This window comes from Buteo buteo, chromosome 4 (genome assembly GCF_964188355.1).
Source record: "Buteo buteo chromosome 4, bButBut1.hap1.1, whole genome shotgun sequence".
In the NCBI taxonomy this organism is placed as follows: domain Eukaryota; kingdom Metazoa; phylum Chordata; class Aves; order Accipitriformes; family Accipitridae; genus Buteo; species Buteo buteo.
In genome coordinates, this window is record NC_134174.1 from 36,062,270 (window position 1) to 36,083,300 (window position 21,031).

At 42.7% G+C, this 21,031-nt stretch overlaps 1 protein-coding gene across 2 annotated transcripts; it reads right to left on the reverse strand.

Moving 5' to 3' along the window:
- Positions 1–470: 470 nt before the first annotated feature.
- Positions 471–8,400, reverse strand: LOC142030618 (protein NDNF-like). 2 transcript variants are annotated; one of them, XM_075026881.1, is made up of 4 exons: positions 8,251–8,400; positions 5,946–6,141; positions 3,819–3,952; positions 471–2,824 (listed from the first exon to the last, which is right to left on the reverse strand). In XM_075026881.1, the coding sequence occupies exons 2-4, from the start codon at positions 6,131–6,133 to the stop codon at positions 1,473–1,475; spliced, it is 1,674 nt and encodes a 557-aa protein (XP_074882982.1). In that variant the 5' UTR covers positions 6,134–6,141; positions 8,251–8,400; the 3' UTR covers positions 471–1,472. The 2 variants fall into 2 exon arrangements, with proteins under 2 accessions (XP_074882982.1, XP_074882981.1); XM_075026880.1 differs by lacking the exon at positions 8,251–8,400 and adding an exon at positions 7,975–8,063.
- Between the last annotated feature and the right edge of the window lie 12,631 nt (positions 8,401–21,031).

Consider the following 21,031-nt stretch of genomic DNA (forward strand, 5'->3'; position numbering starts at 1 on the left):
GGCCAGAACCCTTCTTCTGGGGCTAATGAGCCTGCTAATGTATAGCATGCACCGAACAGCGTGCACAATGCTACAAAGTCTTTGGAGCAGGAAATGCATAATCCTCTGTGTGCGCGCAGAGGACTAATTCAGTCCTTGCCAAGTGCCTCCAAGCATGCTTGGAGGTAATAATTATTCAGAGTAAGCTAGAACCTTGAAGACTCTGAATTGCAAGCAAACTTCTGAAATATACAATAATGGAATTAATCATTTATATCGTTGCTTAGTGTAATTGTAGAGGAAAAAGAATTGCAGCAGGCAAGATTTCTCTGGCAACCTCTGGGTCAGTGAATCTATTGTATCTCTTTATATGTAAATTCCAGACCTGCCAAGAGCCTATATACAAAATATTTTCTGAAGATAATTGAAAGTAAGGGTTTCTTACAAAGACTTCTAATTTTTTTCAAAAAAAAATTTTTTTTATTGTCTCTTGTTATCTAAGGAAGGTAATCAAGGAAACAAGACAGCAAAAAAAGTTTGTCAGGATTTTTACTACAAATATTTTTCCTCCATGCTATTTAATAGGAAAACTACAATTCATTTTTCCTAAAGCAATTCATTCATTGGTATAGGCTGGGTTAAAGATGTAAAGAGTGAGTATATTACACTCAGGAGCCACACAGTGATAGATATGGGCTTGATATTGGAGACTATAGATAAAAACCTCCTTTCCATGGCAAGATTCCTTACTTGCTGCTTTTCTCAATGGACAGCAGCACAGCAGTGTATTTGTACACTCCCTAGAAAAGCTGGATCCACACCCAGTTCCTGGCCTGAATTCTGTCTGTTTCTAACCAAGCACAGGTTCTTTACAGAAATGAAAGCCAAGCAAACATGCAGGTAATAGGGAAAGATATATTTCGGCCTGCTTTACTCAAGGTGTGGAGCTTTACACCAGTTCTGCTGCTTTTTTCAATTTCTTTTTGTCTCCATCTCTGTTTAAGCAGCGGGGAAGTTCAGTTTCTCAAGAGCAGCTTTGACTTGTGGGGTCTCTCAGTTCTTTGTTACCTGATGGAGTTACACAAAGTGGAAAACTCTCTGGGACTTTAAAATAATGGTGTATGCTTCTTGAGAGGCATTTCCCATCACTTCTGTGTTGGATTTCAGAAGCATTTTAGGTAACCAATCTATTTCTCATGGGTGCTATTGTGGGTATTTTATTTCCATGTGCATGGATTTGTTTCACAGGTCTGTTTTTGATCTTTAAATAAGACAGCTTGGGGAGGGGGGGGAACCCAACCCTTTTATAGGAGAGAAGATGCAAAAGTAAGCGTAACAATCTAGACAACTAAGATGTTTCCTCTGTAGAATCTCACGGCTTTAAATTTTCTGTGTGTCAGTATTTTTTAAACTGCACAGGCTATGGCATGGATTGGTATAGATTTTGATAATAGTCTTCATTCACTCACTTCAAAACATGTCTTTAAAAACCTTCAACATTTTTTTCTGGTTTTCACAACTTTGCTGTGATATCTGACGGGGATGCCAGATGGCCCAAAAAGATAAACATCAAACAAGTAAAGTGTCCCTGCATCCAGCCCTTTGATGGTCTCTGTAGTGACAGCTCGCTGGAGATTTATATCATAGAAATACTTGCACAGCACTTTCTCTGACTTGTGCCGAGATTCAGGTCCAGAGCACCTGTCTGCACTCTGCAGTTCCACCCAGACCTGATCATCTTCAATCCTTTTCTTGTACACACAGTACTTACTCTCCTCTTGTGTTCCAAGCCAGGCAATGGTGACAGAGTTGCAGGTCCTCAGTTTACTGAAGGACTTGATTTTTAAGCTCTCTGGAAGAAGTGGGAATAAGGGCTTGTGGAAATGAGAGGACACCTGTACTTTCACAGAAGAGTTAGATTCTTCTGTGGATCTCAGCTGCACCAAATATGTGTCCAGCAGCTTTCCCTTCAGTGAGAAATACCTCAGCCCTGAGATGTTTTCCGATGCCACTGTTTTACCATTCTTCATTATGTGAACCCGTACTTGGCCATGACACAACTGAAAGGTGAATTGTATTTTCTTGTGCCTTGCGTGGTACTGCAGACTGTAGAATTTCTGGTTTTTCCCATCCAGGACAACCTTAATCACTTTCCCATCTTTCAGCTCCATCACCTTAGGCTCAGGTTCTTCCAAGGTTCTTGCAAATGTTCCGGTGTAAGCAGCGCTAGCATTTGTGAGGAGATTGACAACAAAAACGTCAAAGTAATACTGAGTGCTGGGACTGAGATTGGGCACTGTGTAAGTGTTCTTAGTACCCATGCATATCTGCCTGACTTCCCCACTACTCACTTTGTTGATGATGCTCAATTCACTGTTGGACAATATCATCACCTGCTGCGGTTCAAGAAGGTACGGAGAGAGAGACAAAGCTAATGTAGGCGGCAGTTTCATTCCAGAGGATCTGATTGCTGTCTCAGCAGCACATAAGCTCTTATAGTTGTGCTTTTCATTAACTAGAAGACAGTACTGGATGTTTTCTCTATGTTGCAAGACAGAGGGACTGTGTTTCCAGGTCAGAGTCACTGTTGTATGCCCAATGCCAATAACATCTATGCGTGGATCCATTGGAAGTTCTGGATAGAGGTGCTCGGATGTTGTGTCAGTTGTTAAGTATACAGTAATGTGTGTGTCTCGCTCAGTGGATAAGAACTCCAGCATGTAAAGGGCAGAATGAGAAGACATGCCCATGTAAGTCTCCACAGAATTTCCCTTATAGTTAAAAATGGTGGACATCATGCCTGGAGCCTTCTGAGATTTTGAGACCTCTTGTGTATCGTGATCACCTGCAGGCAAAAAGCAGACTTGTAGCTTTTGTTTTAACAGATGTGAAGTAAAGCACATTGCACAGGTTTTATTTGTATGTCAGGGTACATCGTATTTTTTTCCTGAAAACAATAATTATAACTAAATACTTTTTGCTACTGGTAATTTATTAAAATAAAATTTGAGTAGCTTTTATTTTAGCAGTGCAGTTGTAGAACTGTGTTTTCAAAAAGGCTATAATTATTAAAACCACAACTTGCAAAATCTTGACTTGTATTGTGCCTGATGTCCCTACAACTTTCTCCTTCCAATGGCTGTCTCTTTGGGTACTTTACTTCAAGGAGATTCATACTTTCTGTGAAAGGAGTTTTCTTTGGTTTAGTTTTGTGTCATTGTTTTCTATGAAGAGGGAAAATTTATCACTTCAAAGGAACATTATTTGAACTCCTCAGTCCAGTGTACCTGCCTAACAGGTAAGAACTTAATGACAACTTTCAGATTTTAGTTTGAAAAATTAATTCAGATTATGAGAAGGAATGGAATTTCCTTTTAGGCTAAAGGCAGCATAATACCCACTGCCATGGTAGATGGTATTCCTAGAAAAATAAACAGCTAAATCTTTTCCACATCACTGTGGGGAGCAAAATGACTGGTTCAAGTGGCCTAAGCCACAGAAAAAGTGCTGAGGCAGCAAAGGGAAGTTTGGGCCAGTACAAACAGCTTATGAAGCTGATCTGTGTTTGTGGAGCCCTGAAGACCCAGGGTTGTTCCCAAATATTAACCTTGGGTTTAGACTTTTTTGCATGTAATCCTTAATTTACTTGAGTTGATGGCAAAATCCCAGGGGGTCCCATGTTTCACCCATGGAGACAGGGACGTCCTCTTCGGCCCATGGCAGTTTACAAGAGAGGGAACCATGTGATGTTTAAGCTTGTGAGGAATTTCCTGTAACACAGCTCCTTATAAGTAACTTATGCTTTCTTTGTCTCTGCTTAGGCAGACAGAAGGTCTTACCTCGTGCTGCTTTTCCAAGGAAACTTGCTGAAGCTTTGTGCATGAGTATGCTCCATTCAATGGGAACATCACAGGGGGTCACTGTTACGGTGAAAGGTGTAAGGGCTCTGCCTTCCTCCATAACAAAGTAGTACCTGTAAACGCGGATTAAAAACAGAGAGAAAGTGTCAGGAAATTCAAGTCTGCCTGATCCCCCTTGTAATCAGCTATTCTGATGTGGGTCACTCCACTGTAGGTAGAAATGACTGTTGCCCTTTGAGGCACATCAACACAAGGGGATGGTGAATGTCTGAAATCTTCAGCTGTGGGAAGAATATGTGCTGTGTTTCTTTTTTTTTTTTTTTTTTTTTTTTTTTTAAATCTACAGATATTTGCTGGAAGTTTTACCTGCTTACCATAGGCAATATCTCTCCCACTGAATTTTAACACGCTTCAGGTGAATATTATATCTCGGCACTTACCTAGTTATTTTGGATGATGGATGTGATTGAACTGACTGCCTTCTAGATACCCACCCATTGGCTAACTCTGGGGAATTTGGTGTGCCTTTTCCCAGGATTTCCTGACAGGAGTTAAGTGAAAGCTCTTGGAGCCTATCCTCCCTCATATGTGCTTGCATATCTAGGTCTTCCTGGGCATCAGATGAAGTGAATGTAATGGAATGGTTTTAGCCAGTCATGAACATTATCAGATGTCAATGGCAGTTTCATCCAGGCCAGTTCTAGCTTACTTGTCTTCATGACAGAGGCTGCAGTGTGTGAGCAGTACAAAGTGCCATCAGTCTACTTGGTCAGGTTTTGATTCCTGCTTAAAAAAGCCCAGCCTCCTGTATCGCTCCTTTGGACTTCTGTTTATTTCTGTTGTTTTGGTGTATACGGACTGTATACAGCCACAGAAATGTGTGGACTTGAGTCACTCACTCTGCAGTTAAATGAAGACAATTCAAGGATTTTTTTTGTTTATTAGTGAGACAAGCCTAGTCATTATGGATAGATCACATCAGCCTAGAGGTCTGGCTTACTTTCAGGATATGGCTACTGGGCTGGAGTCAAGCTTCACTGGAAACAGTTCCACATTCTTGAGTCTTTTACTTTAAGCCAAAACTTGTCATCTCTTGTTTTCCTGTTTGGATGACTCTGGGGTTCATAAGGTCCCCACCTGATCACGCTAAACTGAAGGGTATTTTGCTTCCTAATTGCAGTCTTAATGTTATGTCACAAAAGTATAGCAAAACTCACTTCTCTCTTGAGATTTCAATACCCATTTGCCTTTAAGAAGGAGAGCTCCTATTTTGCTCTTGTGAGCATCGTCACGTTATACAACATGTGCTGTGTTCCAGTTTCTGTACAATGCATATCAAGACTGAACCATCTGGCTCATTCTCCGCTCCATGACCACTCTGCTTGTGTGTATGTCAAAATCGGTATGTGTTGGTCACTGTCCAAAGCGGAGTCTGATAAAACCACTTGAAGTGTGTCTCTTTGCAAACAAGCAGATCAATCTTTGCTACCCAAGATGCGGTGCCAGCTGAAATATCTAGATCCCATACATATCTAGATATGGCAGAAAACTTTGCAGATATTTTGGGTAAATGAAGAATCTGTGCAATTTCCACATGCAAAGCACTTTTGATCTTAGCAAGCTTTAGTGCCATTCAACAAAAACACTTCCAGCATGCAGAACACTGGCAGAAGTTTTTCTGATAAGATAAGAAGTCTGTGCAGATATTCCATGGATTTTGGGGATAGTTAATTTGCTAGGTAAAATTCTTGTATCTTACAGTGAATGTGGGACAGCTGCTGTGTCTCTGAAGCCAGGCTGTTTGTGACATAACTGTTTGCTGTTGGAGCCCACCCGTTCTGTATTGGCTTTGCTGCTCCTTTGAACACCCCAGAAAGCTGTCTGAAATGTGTACATGAACCTAAACTTCATCTCAGAGGGTCATTCCAGTCTCTGGGCAGTGGAATGACACTTGAGCTTGACAGCAATGGGTTATTTCTTTGGAAATTCGGTGGACCCTCATAGAGCTCTGCAGGTGCATAGCAATTCTTGGCTTGTACTGGTAGCATACAGATAACAATGACATAGGGAAGTATCTGAGAACAGGAGTGACTGATTTGCTCTTACCTCTTAGGTATATCCTTCAGCAGGTGAACTGTAGTTTCCTTACCATCAGCAAGTATCAGGGAGTGGTAGAAATTGAAGAGATCAGTCTTGAAGCTCTGTTGGGAACTGGTGGTGGGTGCTTTTATGGAATGACACAAGCAAGCTGCCATGAGAAGATGAAGAGGCAGGTAAAACCAGAACCAGGACATCTTCAGTACTGCAAAATGAGATGACAGAAGTAGGGGAGAAAATAGTCAGTGACCTTCTCTGTGCCTTTGCTGGTATTTATCATAATCATGGCAAGCCGGGCTCAAACAGTGCCAGTCTCCACTTTGCTAAATTGCTTGAAGTTCACAGAAAAATATTTCTCAGAAGATCTCTCTGCAAGATTTAATGGCAAAAGCTGCCATGATGTCTTTTATTATAGAAAAATACAGTCAATGTAGCCCAGATGCAGAATCACAAGACAGTTATAAAAAAACCCCAACTTTCACTGCTGACAAAAATGAGTGGAGAATTAAATTTAAAATATTTTTCCTAGTTTATAGGGTTCGTTTGCTAAATTTCAAGGCTGGGTTATTTGTAATGCAGTGTCACTTTCAAACTCACAGGAGGTCACTATATCCCAAACACTGCTTCTGCCATTCTGCCAGAGATCATTTAATTTTTATTTCACCCATTTTGATTTTAGGTATGTGTAGAGAAGAGGATCAGAGTAAGTTATTCAGATTAGTGTAAGATACTCTTTGATGAAAAGTGGAGGATCCTGGATAAAAATCCCTGCATTGATACTTAGAAGACTTTTAGCTCTTTGTGAATCTCATTTGGAGGAAAGCTTTATTACCATAGGGCAGCTAGATAAATAATTCTGAGATTTTTGTGTTGCCCGTCCCTTTTACACCTGCATCACTTCCAGCCCATCTCCGCATTTGCTGGTCACTGGAACTTGTGATGGCTCTATTGTATTCACTTTGATAAGAGATTTCAAAAATCATGCATGCCCCCCTCCTTTTGCCAGGAGACTTTATTATCAGCTTTGAATCTATGAAACAGATGTACACAAACAGTCCCAAAAATCACCTCTGAAAATGCTGACTTTATTTAGACTGTGCTGTGTGCATTGCACAGAGCTGCACAGATAGGAGGGTCCAGTTAGGACAAGAAATTTTGACAGTACACTACTACTATGTGAAGTTGTAGATTACCCTTACAACTTTTGTGTCTGTTACATCCAGTTTCAGAAAAAGAGGAAAGTGCAAAAGTGGAAAGGGCATAAAAGGGAGAAGAAAGAAGGGCATAGACCTTTAATACAGGTGCCAGCTGTAGCTCAGGGATTTGGAAAGCAGAGGGAGCTCTGTGAGCAAGATCCCTTTTTTTGAGGAAAAAGTAGCTTATTGCATCTTACAGGCAGCAAGGAATAAAGATCCTGCTTAAATCTGATTATTCGCTAATGATAGAAGAGAACATAAAAGACAAAGGCTCCATCCTTTAACTTTTACTCATTTCTGAGATCAACCCTTTCCTCATGGTGCCTGCAAATGTGCAGAAGATCTTAGGCAGTCAAAATATCTACAGTTCAGCGGACCTGCTGTCCATTACAATTACAGTGACTTTATAAAAGGACCAGTTCCTTTATATATCCATTTCAAACATGCACATTTAAACATAGTATTGAATACATCTGTAGATTTTTTATGTACAAAATTTGTTTTCACCTGTGATTCCCAAAAGAACACACATCCTTACTATCAGTGAGATTATTATTGAAATTATCACTGAATGTCATATGAATGTCCTACTTAGCATCCTAATAAAGTTAGGATGTTCTCTTCCTCTTTGTAATATTTTTAACACCTAGTTGAATGCAAGATTAAACAACCATCTGAACAAGTTGAAAGAATAGTGAAGATTATTAGATCAATTCCACTTTTAATGTTCTTATAACAGAGCTTTCCTTATGACTCTGAGTCACTTCTTTACCACTTTGTTATTCTTGTAGTCTAACTATAGCTTACAGATTCAACACATAACCCCAAATATTTTGTTTTACCTTTGACAGTGGAATCTGAGTTGCTCTGTGCTTCAGAGAGGATTAAAAAAAAATAATTCTTTCTGCTGCTTACATGACAGGATCTTGCAAACCACACTGATACCACGGCAGCTCAGCTTTTCTTGTCCAGGAAAACAAACAAACCAAGCAACCAACCAACCTATAATCAGCTTATCCCAAAGAGAACATCATCCTAAAGGCTGATTTCACTCAATTACACAAACAGTATACTCTCAGACTCTTGGAAATATGTTACACAAGAAATACTCTGCTTACCTATTGTGTTCCTGGCCAAATGATCCCCAGACCGCTCACTTTCTTTGCCGAAAAAGCATAAAATAAAACAACATAGACTTTCAGATCTCTGTAGACAGATGAAAACCAAAACTGTGCAACCAGTTTAACAGGACAGAACTGATTTTTCCATATGGCTCCTGAACAGACATAGTAACTAAAATGCTTGCAGTCTTTCAAGAAAAGAAAAAAGCCAGAGAGTTTTGGTATTTTCTTAAATTGGGTGTTTTCAAACGTTATTTTAAACTTGCATAATTTTGAAATCTTCAAAGTCCCGATTGTTGCTCCTTCAGTTCTAGAGTTCCTTCTGGAGGGCTGCGAAGCACATTTGTGTGTGCTGCCTCCAGACAGCAAGACTTTATTCCTGCACAGAGTGTCAGCCAGACTGTTAGAGCAGTCTAATCCCAGCGGTGGCTGGCCGGAGAGCAGGTCTTTGACAGAAATGCACAGAGAGGAGGAGGAGGGGGTGAGATGGAGAGAACAAACACTGTTAACCCTTGTTAGCCCTTAATATAAGCCAGCCAGGGGTGCACCAATCTTCTCCGAAAAACTAGTTTTGCATTAGCAGCTTCGCGGCCCTTCCATGGAGCACGCGATCTCCTTGCCCACAGCACTGCAGGAATTTCAGATAATTTCAGGTGTACCATCTTTCTGATGTGTTTTTTATGGCCCAACAGGTGCTGACTGGCTCACAGAAGGGAACGCAGAAAAGCCGTAAGGGAGGGAATGCTCTGCATTTTTTAAGCAGACTGGAATTAGCAATCCTTTGAAGACTGTCAGGAATCTACTGAATAGAGCTGAGCAGATTTCTTGGCTTGCAGAGGCTGTGTAAGAAAGAAACTCCAAAAGCGTATGGGTTGGGGGAGTATTTCTGGTGTGAGAGTATTGTGGCGGAGGGAGAAGGCAGGAAAAGGGTGCATGGGAAACGGCTCACAACAAGTGCAAACAATTGCTTCTGCAGTCAGGGCTACAAAGCAGTTGTAGCAAAGCCATGGTCCTGAAAAGGCCTGCTCCTGCTGAGCAAAGGCTGTGTATGGCCAGGATTCGTGTACTGCTTGTACTTCTTGGCCTCTTGGCCTGAGATGACAGGAAAGGGGCCCTGGGGTTGTCCCTGGGGGGGGTGTGGGGTGTGTGTGTACTCAGCTTCTTCAAGTCTGCTCAGAAATGCAAGTCCCAGAAACCCGCATGAGCTTCTTTGCAGGGAGCAAAGACAGAGTATAGCAGGGAGGCTAGGCCTTTTATTTATTTATTTTAAAATAAAGTCTCTTGTTCCGTGTTTGAAGCAAGTGACTCACAGTAACCTTTTGCCATTGTCCCCCTGGATTTGGAGATGTATTACTTAAGCCTTCCCAAGACTAAAAGTTTGCTAAGAAGAGGGGCAGGTGAGGGAGAAATAGAAAGAGACTTCAACAGATTCTGCATAGCAGATCCCTATGAAAATGTAAATTTGCTTATCAACTGATGTAATGGAAAGAAATATTTACAGTGTATTTACTCTCTTTGCAGAAGATGGCAGAAATAATTATGATGTTCATCAAAGGTTTGCTAAAAATTTATTTGCAGAAAAATTTTGCTGAGCTTTTTAAAAGGGAATAGTGTGTGGGAGTCTTGATACAGGCAGTGTATGATCAGAGTATTGGCACTGTTGAGCTAGGAAAGGACAATGCAAAAGTAGGGTAGATAGCAAATAGGATCTTTCAGACAAATTGTCTTTCTGGTGTGAAATCTAGAACAGGTAATGTCTGGGTAACACACATATAGGAAATAATGAAAATACGAGCACCTAGCCAGAAGTAAACCATTCCCCCAATGAAAGAGAAGCGTGAGAAAAAGGTGCTGCAAAGTCCTGTAAGTTCCCAGAGCAGGCCTGGAAGAGGGAAATGTGGTTCAGATGAGGTGCATTAAAAAATGTGCACTGAAAACAGGCCATGAGAGAAAAGATATTGGCCATAATATAAGTGTAGGGACTACAGTGTGGTTTTGCTGAGATTTGGAGGGACTCATGGGTGGAAGTAAGCAGGGAGAATTGTAAGGAAGTAGCTAGTGTTGTTAAGTAGGAAGATCTTCAGGCAGGGCTCAGGACCAGACATCACTCCTGTCTGGTAAAATCCCTAGTCAATACAGACACAGTAGACATGTTTGTTATAGAAGGGATGGACTCACTGTTTAATTCTCCCCGAACCTCCCCGCTGCCATCAAGACAAGCCATTACCCAGGGTACAATTCAGCTTCCAGAAAAGTCAGTGGGAGTCTTCCTGTGGGCCATCATTTCAGCTGTGTTAAGCCAAATGCTTGAAGGAGTACTGTGTCTCCCACTGACTAATATGAGCAAGGATGTCAGGTGAAAGAGGCTGACAAGACGGTGTAAGTATGGAAGTAGTCCAGTTCCTCTCACAACGATTTCTCGCATGCTTCCCACGTGTGTGCTTACATGCTTTGCTGGAGCAGGATGCATGTTTGTAGATTTAGAGGTTCACTGAAGCAGTATCAAAGGGAAAAACAGTATTCTCTATGGAGAAAATTAAGAGCTACAGTCATGACTTGTACGGCTTGACTGAACTCAGTCGAGTTACAACAGGGATAAATCAAACCCTTGATTTGGCATAAAATTGATACAACAGACTTCTCACTAGAAAAATGTAGTCTGTTATGAGCAGGGTCTGCTGCATCTCAGAGCTGAGTCAGTGACTTCAGGAGGGCTGTTCAAGAGATCCTACTTCTGTCCCAACCCTGCTGGCCATCAACACCTTTCACAAATGTAAGAGATGACCACCTTTGACAACAGAGACTCGATTTCTGCTCTGTTATGTAGTAGCTCTGCTAAAAGATCTGTAATGCTAAAAACAAAGCAGCTCCGTTGAAATTGGAGCACAGAGTCAGACCTTCAGGGATCTTGCTTGAAGCTCTCAAAGATGCTTCAGATACATATCTCCAGGAACTGCAGTCTCAATTTCTGTATTCGGGTGCGAGATCCTGCAAGCCAGAGGAGTGTCCCACAGTCCTGACAGAACTATTGAGGGCACACTGTCCCACAGCACTCCCTGCCTGCAGCGTTTGGTTGCTCTTTCACAGCATCCCCTTCCAAAGGATGCTTGGAGAGCTGCGCAGCATGCCCAAGCCCGCTCCACGCGGCATGCCTCTGATAACCATGTAGCACTGCTTTGTACTTGCAAAAAAATTAACCGCATGTATTTCTGATAAGCAATTCCCCTGCCCTGGCAACCTGCCTTTGAGGTGGTCAGGTCACCTTCGGCAGGAAACGGTATCCGTGTGAAGGGCCAAGAGAGCTGTAGTCCCCCCCAGTAGTGTGATGCATGGGAGAGCGGTAACAGGACTGCACGGTCTCCCCATCTGCCACCCAGCTGGACCAGGCCCTGGCTGTAACCCAGGGCATTACCCAAACACAGACAACTTACGTGTGCCCCCAGCCCTGCCCAGGGGGTTCTGTTTCATGATACTCTGTAAGTACATTAAAAATGCATGGGGAAATAGAAATCTGATCTTTCAGTTACGAGACAAGTGATATTCTCCTTTTCTGTTTTTTACACAAACGTATCGTATGAACAACTGAGTTAAAATTGTTAGTCTTTGGCTCCCATCTCCCTGTTTGCCTGCAAAATACCTTCTTAACTAATTAGCATTTATAAACTATGTTCATAGCCCAGAGTGGAAGTAGCTATGCATGTCTGACATTTTCTAATGTCTTCCATATCAGATCTGCAGGGGGAATTATAGCATTCAAATACATTTTGCGTTTTCCATGGCTGCAAGTTACCATCTAATTGTCTTGGCAAAAGAATCTAACTTCTGACTTGTCCTTATGTCTGAGGAAAGGGGGGTGCAATTTTCTGTAAAAATCCCCTCCCAAGAGGAGGCATTGTTGGAATCATGGCTTGACAGCTACTGGACCTGGTATGTCCTTGAGAAGTTAACATACTTCTGGTTAGTATTATTGCTCAAAAAATATCTTCTTAGACACACAGCTGTGCTCCAGAAAGAATCACACTTTTCTTTGAAGCTGTGAAAGATGAATCTAAGCAAAAGTCTGGCACTTAAAACCTGTTGAGGGTACCGTAGTGGGGCAGCTGTTTCTATTTCTTCCAGGTTTTGTCAAATCCTGGCAATGCAGAAGCACTCAAAGCGCTGTCTGATAAGAAAAGCCCTACTCTGTTCCTATTCAGAGGCATTAATAAGCAGGAGAGACAGGGAATTGCTGATAAGTCAAAAGCAGACTTGAAATTTTCCTGCAGCAAGTACCCAGGTGAGAGTATAGGAATAGGTCATTTTGGAAGCCGGTAGGTAGTCCTGGCAGTACATATTGGTTTTGCAGGATAAAGAGCCAGTGGCATGTCTATGTTGAGAAATTCTCCAGGGAATTATATATTGATAATTGCTGTATCTACTAAAATTACACATGTGGTTTTTGCCTAGCGGTCCCTCTCCAGGATAAGATGCTGGCACCTTTACACTTGAAAATGATCTGTTTCTGATGCTGTTGAAACTAAAGATAGCCTTGGAGGGTCTTTTAGTGAGAAACAATCTAAAGATTATGGACACGTGATTACCCCTCACTATTTTCATATTCCATATTTTTAAGAATGATTGTAATTAGAGGAGTCTGTTGAGAAATAATAGATGTGATGTAGGGGAGATTTCCTGTCTAGAAGTCTGATCTCACGGGATGTGAGAGAATGCTTCTGAGGTTACTATATCCAACTTAATGGGAAAATTCCTTATTTTTATGATAGAATTTGCTCCTCCACAAGAGCAAATTCAGTGCAACAGAAAAATCTTCAAGTCCCCAGCCAGGAGTCAGTATTGCACTAACAGCTTCTTTACGAATTAAAGAGGAAATCATATTGAAGGTCCTGAGCTGCTATTTTCATTTCCTTTTCCTTTTACCATACCCAGAGGCTTTCAGGATTTTAGGTTAAGTCCTGTTAAATAATGCCTTAGAAAACACCTACAAAATTCCCTTCAAGCCATCAAAGAAGCATAACAGTTTGGGCAGGTATGGAATAATAAGGTGAGGTTTTCAGCTTAGCTAAAAGCTGCTGGTTATCTCAGTTAAGAAAGTCACAGGAAGGAAAGAAGTGGCATTGTCCATAATCAGGGCGCCATTTTAATAGGGTAATCCTGTATTTTGTTTTTAGCTACAATGTCGCTTGTTTTATATGCTAAAGGATTAAACTCATATAAATAGAACTAAGCCACTCTGGTGGACAAGGAGCATCCAAGTGTTTCCTGTGGTGGAGGTTCTCAAGTGCCTGTTTACTCCTTTCAGTAACAAGTCAGAGAGGGGCAGGTTGTGCTGAGCAGCCAGACTTGCTCTTAAATTAAGCACGGGCCTGCTGAATTTCACTCCTCTGGAGGGAGGCTTTCTGATCCAGTGCTACTCTGTAAGCTTTTTAAAAACACCTTCGATCTGACCAAGAGGCCTTCCATCTTGTTGGTGCTGGCTTCATTTACAGCATTTCACTTTCCTCTTGGGGTCCTGGGAGCCCTCCTTCCTTCATGTACCATGGGGAAATTGCAATCAACCGAAGTTTCCACCTACAGCACTGAACAATTTTTCAGAAGGATGTGATTATCGGTCCTTGCTTTGTTTGTCCCCACAGGCTGCAGCAGTTTGCTCCCAGGAGCTTTAAACTATAAAGTGCCTTTTACAGTACTGGAAAGCAGCCTGCATTAATTTTCCTGCCTGGACCTCCTCTGTGGTGGCTGGCAGAGAAGGAGTTAACCACTGTCCTCTTTTCTGCCTTTGCTGGCTGGAGTCATTGGCATCCCATCTGGTCCAGGCTGCCCGTAGCTCTTCCCAGTGTTCTCTGGGGAAGGCACTACAATACCCAGGAATTTTAACAATCCTAAACAGATTGGGGGCCACATATGGAGCAAAATGATTACATTATAAGAAATCCAATCACATTTGCTGCCTCGGCCTTATATTTTTAAGCATTTGGGATCAGGCTTTCTGGTCAATTACAAATATTTTACACGCAACAGAGATAAAGTTATTATGTTCATCTCTCCATCTTGTCCCCAGAGGAATAGTATCCATTTTAATGTTTGATTGTAGGAATTTAATGAATAAGTTAACATTACATCTAATAAAATCTGCCACTTTGTCATAAATCGTCACAGCAACCTACTGTTTGTGATAGTCAGAGTTAGACTGTGTAGAAGAAGGAGTACAGAACATACTCATACATATGTATACAGAAGGGGAAGAGTAATCTCCGTGCTTTGTTTACTCTACTGTGGTTTTTTTTTCTGTTCAATTAAAAAAAGCTGGCTATTTCATGAGAGAGCTTAACAATAAGAGTTTATTTCTGTGAAACAACTTTTTCGCCAAAATTCTTTATTGAGAAAATCCCTCCAAATGTTAAGCATAAGTATAAAAGTGAACAGAAAATCATGGAGCTTATCTTACAACCATCTCATCCTGCATGTCTTGATATCATCCGCCCTTGTGATACAGAACATCTCCTGCTGTGATGCCATAGCAGCCATAAAATACTGTCTCCTCTTCCAGCAACCCTGGCTGAGTACAGACCCTCAAGCAGCAATGCATTTTGATACGGAGCTCTTGTGTAGAAACATCTTTGGGTTTGAATAGGCTTAATGGGCATTTATTTGGGTGTTAAGCAAAGTCCCCAGAGATGGTAGAAGAGAATGGAGGTAGGTGGGGGCATGTCTTCACCTGGATGAAAGCTGCCTTTGTACCCATGTGGGTACCTCCGGACCAGTCTATTGCCCGTTCTCTGCACTCTGTTGTGGTTCTTCATGACTCCAACACCCAAAGTGTTGTGCCTGTCCCCATCTGTTCCTCAGCCTACCTGTCTCCTACTCCCTTCTGGCTGTCTTCTACCCCTGTCTGATCTTTATGTGGGATTGGTAAATGTGTACACCCCAACAGGTAGGAATACAGGTCCTTGCTAAGTTGCAGAGGGCCTTGCAAAATGACCAACGCAGGTTTTTGTCCAGAGGCAAGCCCAAAAGGTCACAAAAGAGTGAAAGAGTGCCTTAGGGAATCCTCTTAGCAGAACTCCAGCGCTAGCTGATCTGGTTCTGCTCCTTTTCCTTCCCACAGACCAAAAGTTTTGCCTGGGGTGGATTTTCTACTTAGAAAATTTGATTATAAAAATTGTCTTGCTAATTCTTCTTCTGATGTCTTGGATAAGATGTTAAGTCCTCAAGCACCCCATGAAGGAAGCAGTCTGCCAGGCTGCTGAAAGCAGGCATTGCTGTATTAGGACAGCCTAATAACCAGACTGCTTTATCTTGTCTCTGGTACTGGTCTGCAGCAGGAATCTTAGCAGGAGATGGAAAACATTTGCTGTAGCATAGTAGCGCACCTAAGACCGGTGATTAAAGCAGCGGCTGCAGCCAGCTAATGCTTCAGAGTCTGTAGGAAAATTGCAGTGTTGATTTTAAAAAAAAAAAATTACTGCTCTAAATTTACAAGCTATTTTATGGACTCATTAATTTTTCACAGGGGAAGGATAAATAAGTGGCTGGAGAGGAGCTCAGAATATGGGCTATTTACACTTAATTTATAAATTATGAACTTGAAAGCTGACACTTTATGATGCTTGGTATCATTTCATAATGAAATAGAATGAATCTCTCTGCTTCCACACCAGATCTGGCACAACATTAACATCTATGCTTCCAGGCAGTTTCTAACAGCAGTGACTGAGCACTGCTCAGCCCTTGGGTGGAAGAGGCAATTCCTTTGCAATACTCTCAGCTCATTTTCCTTGTGCTCCCTCTTTCCTGTGGCAGATGTTTGGCCCCCACATTCTGCAGATCGCAGGTTATCCATTAGAGTCCTGGCATGGTCTGGGTAGAAACTGTAACTTTGTCCTGACTCCAGAACCATGTGGCTTCATCTCTATCCTGAAGGAAAGACTCCACCAAATCACCCATGAAGCTTCTGCAGCACAGGGGGGAATTAGGGAAAACTAATACAGCTCCAATGGCACATTCATTCTGGAGGATTACATGAGATATCTGGGGCAGGGGTAAGAGATACTGCCCCTTCTGTGCCTTTGCTGTATTCAAGTGACTCCTAGTCACCATGGGCAAGTTCCTGGACTCATGGACAGGCCTCTGGAGAGCCTATGACAGGTAAAGCGGTGATGGCACTGCATAAGCAGGACCACAGGATTTTGGGAAATTCCACCCTTTGCATGATGCTTACTGGGACTGGGTTTGCACTGAATCAGAGGCAAATGCGTGCAAAGAAAGCGCAGCCACAAGCTCACATGGGACTAATTCAGTATTCTCCCTTCGCTGACACAGCTACTTACGTGTCAGACTTGGTCTGTGTTAAAATGCTGTTTCTGATGTTAGATTAGCTCTGCTGGTGTCAAGCTTTTCAGATTTATTCCTGACACTGGCCTCATTTATTTTATCACTTGGCTAGTGGCCATTTCTCACTGAGTCTTGTCTGTAGATTTCAGCATAAAATGAAATTTCGTCACCTTGTTAGCACTCCCTACCAGCGCACAGCTTTCCAGGAAGCTGCTCAGAGTAGCACTGCTTTGGCACAGAGTGGTCTCAGAAGCCTGTCCCGTAAGTGATGGCCCCCACTGCCAGTGCTGCTCGCTGGCAGCCCCTTGGCTCTTGCTGGGACACATGGCCAGCAGCATGGCCCTTTACATCCATGTATCTCAAGACACTTGTACTCCTGAACTGCTTTGGAGAGGCCTCAAAATTTACAGTAACCTGTTGCTCTCAGCTTCCAATTGTCCCACAAATTGCTTCAATCGTCAAGTATAAGATGACTGTGGTGGCCTGGCCAGCTGCAGGTGGCTCACTGAATGGCCTTCAAGCCATCTTTCATGCCATGCAGTGCTGATCGCTGGCTTCTTGCTCCCGTGTCCAGGACTGTTTTGGGGGTCCTGGTAATCCCCGTTTCAGGCTGAAGTTTCTCCAAAGGTCTGAAGAACAGGTTGTCAAAGAGAAGCAATCATCAGAAATCCTCGAGCTTGCCTTCTCTATCTGTGAGCTTCTGTGAACTTCATTTAATGCCTTATTCTTTCCCTACATGGTATTGTTCTTGGCTTGGGTCAGACTTGATTCTAATTTTTGTCTGTCTAATATTAAGGCTGATAACTAAGTATAGGTTACCTAGTGTTGTGATGTTGCCAGAGCCTTGGCATCTCTAAGTGCATCTGGATTGCATGCCAATTTACATTTTTTCATACTTTCCTTGAGTGATGATTAGAAATTGCTTGTTGCTGTATTTCACTAGCCATGAAACAGGTTATCCATCACCACAGCCTACCCTGTGCAGTAAAAAGCAAAACCATCAGGTTTTGACATTCCCTGCCCTGTGAACCCTTCATGCAGAAGGCTGTTCATGTTTGGGTGCTGTTTCTCCCCCAGGTTGTTGGGAATTCATTTTTCTGGCTGTTGTGTCACACACAACTCAGAGAGTGAGAGAGGGACCTGGGGGCTGTGTTTGACCCTGCCACATAGGAAAAAACCAAATTTCATTGCCCTGAAGGCACAGGATTGGCACTGGGGCAAGGGTGGGCTGTTCCCGTCACAGAAGGGGCTGCCCTAGAAAGAAGCTACAGTGCAAGTCAGCCGTAGGAGAAAGGCATCATTTCAAGACATGGTGGGCCGCAGGTTAAACAGCAGGCAAGGGTTGAACTGGTGGATGCAAAAAGGAGCAGAGCTTCAGGAGGTGTTTCATTCTCCCAGCAGACGCTGCGTTTGGAGGAGTTGTAAGGCAGGGTCAGGAAATGTCTCTTCCTGAGACTGACTCCCTGCTTCCCTTCAAATTCAATTAGGCACACAGAGCAATAGGGATGCTGCTCCAGATGGCAGGGGCAGCACGGAGTATCTGCTCCCTGTGACATAGAGAGGAGCAGTGGGGAAGAGAGAGGAGCTGCCATCTGAGAAGCAAAGGGAATGAGTTGGTGAATAGAGAGCCAGGAGGTCAGGCAGAGGAGGGAGTGGGAACAGCCACACCATTTTAGCTCCAGGTCATTGCCTCTAAAGGGCACTGGTGGGTGCGGGGAGCTGCTCTTCTATTTCCATTTTTACAATGCAGGTTTATCAGATTTTCTTGGCTGGAGGAATCTGCGTGAACGTGTAATCTGTTTTATTAGTTTCCACAACCTGGCTCTACATAGGCCAAAGAATAAAAACATGTTCCCCCTCACCTAGCTCCTGGGTGAGTTTGTCTGACATATGGTATCCCAGATTTATATTTCTGATTTATGCTATCAAATCCCCTTTTCACAGGGGAACAGATGAAGAATCAGGGAAGTGGAACTTTTAACGAAGAACAAGCAACTGCTGGGAAACCAAACGTTGATAAATGTCTACTCTGGGAGAATACCTTTCTAAGCAAAACTACTCCCAGCGCTATTGTCAGGAAAGCTAAAGTCAATTCCTAAAGGAATTAATCTCTTCATAATTGCCTCTGATGAGCATCTTTATCATACTAGCAGAGTGATTGCACTGCTGTCAGCAGGGGACTTCTGTTAATTGATTAAAAATGTTTTTTCACTGCCGTATGCACCTGACTTATTCATCTGATGGAGGGAAAAAAATCAGATAAAGCAGATAGATGAAGAGAAAGGTGTTAGAAGAGAGTTGGGGGAGAAAGGTGGGGAAAGAAAGTAGATTTTTCCTCAAAGGATCTGCTCAGAAATATGAAGCAGGTTGTCAGAGAAATGCATTCAAAGGAATAATGTCTCTCTGCCATCATATTTCAACTACAAGACTGCAAGGAAATGAAATTCACCTTCACACTCCAACATGCCAATCTGATCCAGCCATAGAAGGAAGCTAAACTAGGGAATGCACATTGCACACATATGAAGACGTGAAATCTAACAGGCAGCTAAAGGAAGTCAGCAGTCTAAATGGTCAAGACAAATGAGACATTGTTTGGGCCAAGTTGGCTTTATTCCTGAGTTTCAAAAGCCCACACATGAGCTCTCTGAACTTTAGAGCAGATGATCAAGTTGCTCCATTGTGCTCTTATGAACAAGCCAACAAAGTCTTTTCAACGTTTTGTTGGGTTTTTTTAATATAAATGTCACACCTTTACAGACCAAACCCTTTTTTCCTTTTTTACAACAACAGTAAAAGTGCTTGAGGGCCTCAATCTGCAAGCACTACTCATGAATTATTAACAGAGCTTCTCCTGCCAGTGAAGTTATGCACAGGAGTGAGCGATTACGAAGCTGAGCCTTTGGCCCAGAGACCCCATTCTGGCTTAGAAAGGTGCTAGGAATGTGCTTGTAATTGCACAGTTAAAAAAGCCAATTAAAAATTGATTAAGGCTGCAAACAACACAGCTTAACCGGAGGTGGGCCCCTTATCTTTGGGATAGAAACCCCACACAATTTCGTCATTTCTATATAGCTGCTTAATGCACAAAAGAGGCTGACAGATCTGGCAGTCTGACCACATATTTTCCACTTATTAAAATGAAATGTGCATGACCATTTCTCCAAGCTGCTTCGAGAGTATCTACCTATTAACTTTCCACATAAGACATTTCCCTGAGATTTTCCACTTCTCAAAAAACCCTTTTCCATATTGGCAGCTCCCGTAGGAGGATCTGAGACTGCAGCTACCTTCATTATTTGGAAAGCCTGAGGGACGTAAGTCCACACTGCGTACCACGGTGCAGTGGAGAGGTGCCAGGCCCATGTGCTGGGTGATCACCAGCAAACTGCTCGCAGCATCGTGCTGCTCTGGGCGGCCCCACGCCGGAGGAGCAGGCTGAGCGTTTTCGCAGAGGCTGGGCTTGACCCTGGGGAGTGGCTTTGTTCTTGGCCAGAGGTGCCTCAAAGCTATGCAGAGAGCGCACAGGTGCAGATTATATTAATGCTTAGAGAAAGAGATTGCTATGATAGCTTAGTGAAAAACCTGCTCCCTCTGAGCTCCCCTGCCATAAACCATACTGCAAAAAGGTTTTTGGGGGCAAAGAGTGGCTCAGTAATCTTAACTTACCTCCCTGGCCGCCCCTGTTAGCTAATGGCCTGCAATCTGCTGACACGTCCATGCTCCTTCCAGCTAAACAGGGAGGGAAAAGAGTGGAAGCTGGTAGGAAACAGTGTCAGAAGCTGCTCTTTTCTTGTAGGGTAGGTTGAATGTCAAATATGGTTTGCAAGACATGCTAAGAGCCTTCTCTGAAAGTAGAGGATAAAACTCTTCTTCCTTCTGGAGGTACTCTGTAAAGTCAGCAACTCTTGCTGAGCTGCTGCGGATCCAAAGCTCAGTTTCTGTCAGGGTCTTTTAGCTGATTTAGTCCAAGCACTTGTGAGGGACATGCCCTCATTTTATTACACAAGCAACAATGTATGTCAGCATTTATATATGCAGATGCAAAGGTTTCAAACTGTGCATGCTTTTAAGGTCCTCTTATAGAGGTCCTCTGTCTAATTAAAATCTGTTTTGGCTTTTGTTGCTGGTGGTGTTTTATTTGGTAAAAAGAGAAAAAGCCTACTTTTTCCTAGGTGCCCTCCCCAGCCTTTTCCTTCCACGGGCAATTGGGTATGAAAACTGAGATGGTATAATATTAGCTGGTCAAAACAGAGGAAGACAAGTCACATCTGGTACTTGTTGGCTACATTTCCTTTGAGCCCTGTCTCTTACTCTTCCACTTTCCTATTCTCTTTATGCATTCCCACCCCAATTAATTTCATTTCACACCCGTCACTGGGAGACTTTGCACTGGGTTGAGTGTGCTTTGGGCAGGCCCCATGCCTGGCACCCAGGAACACACAGC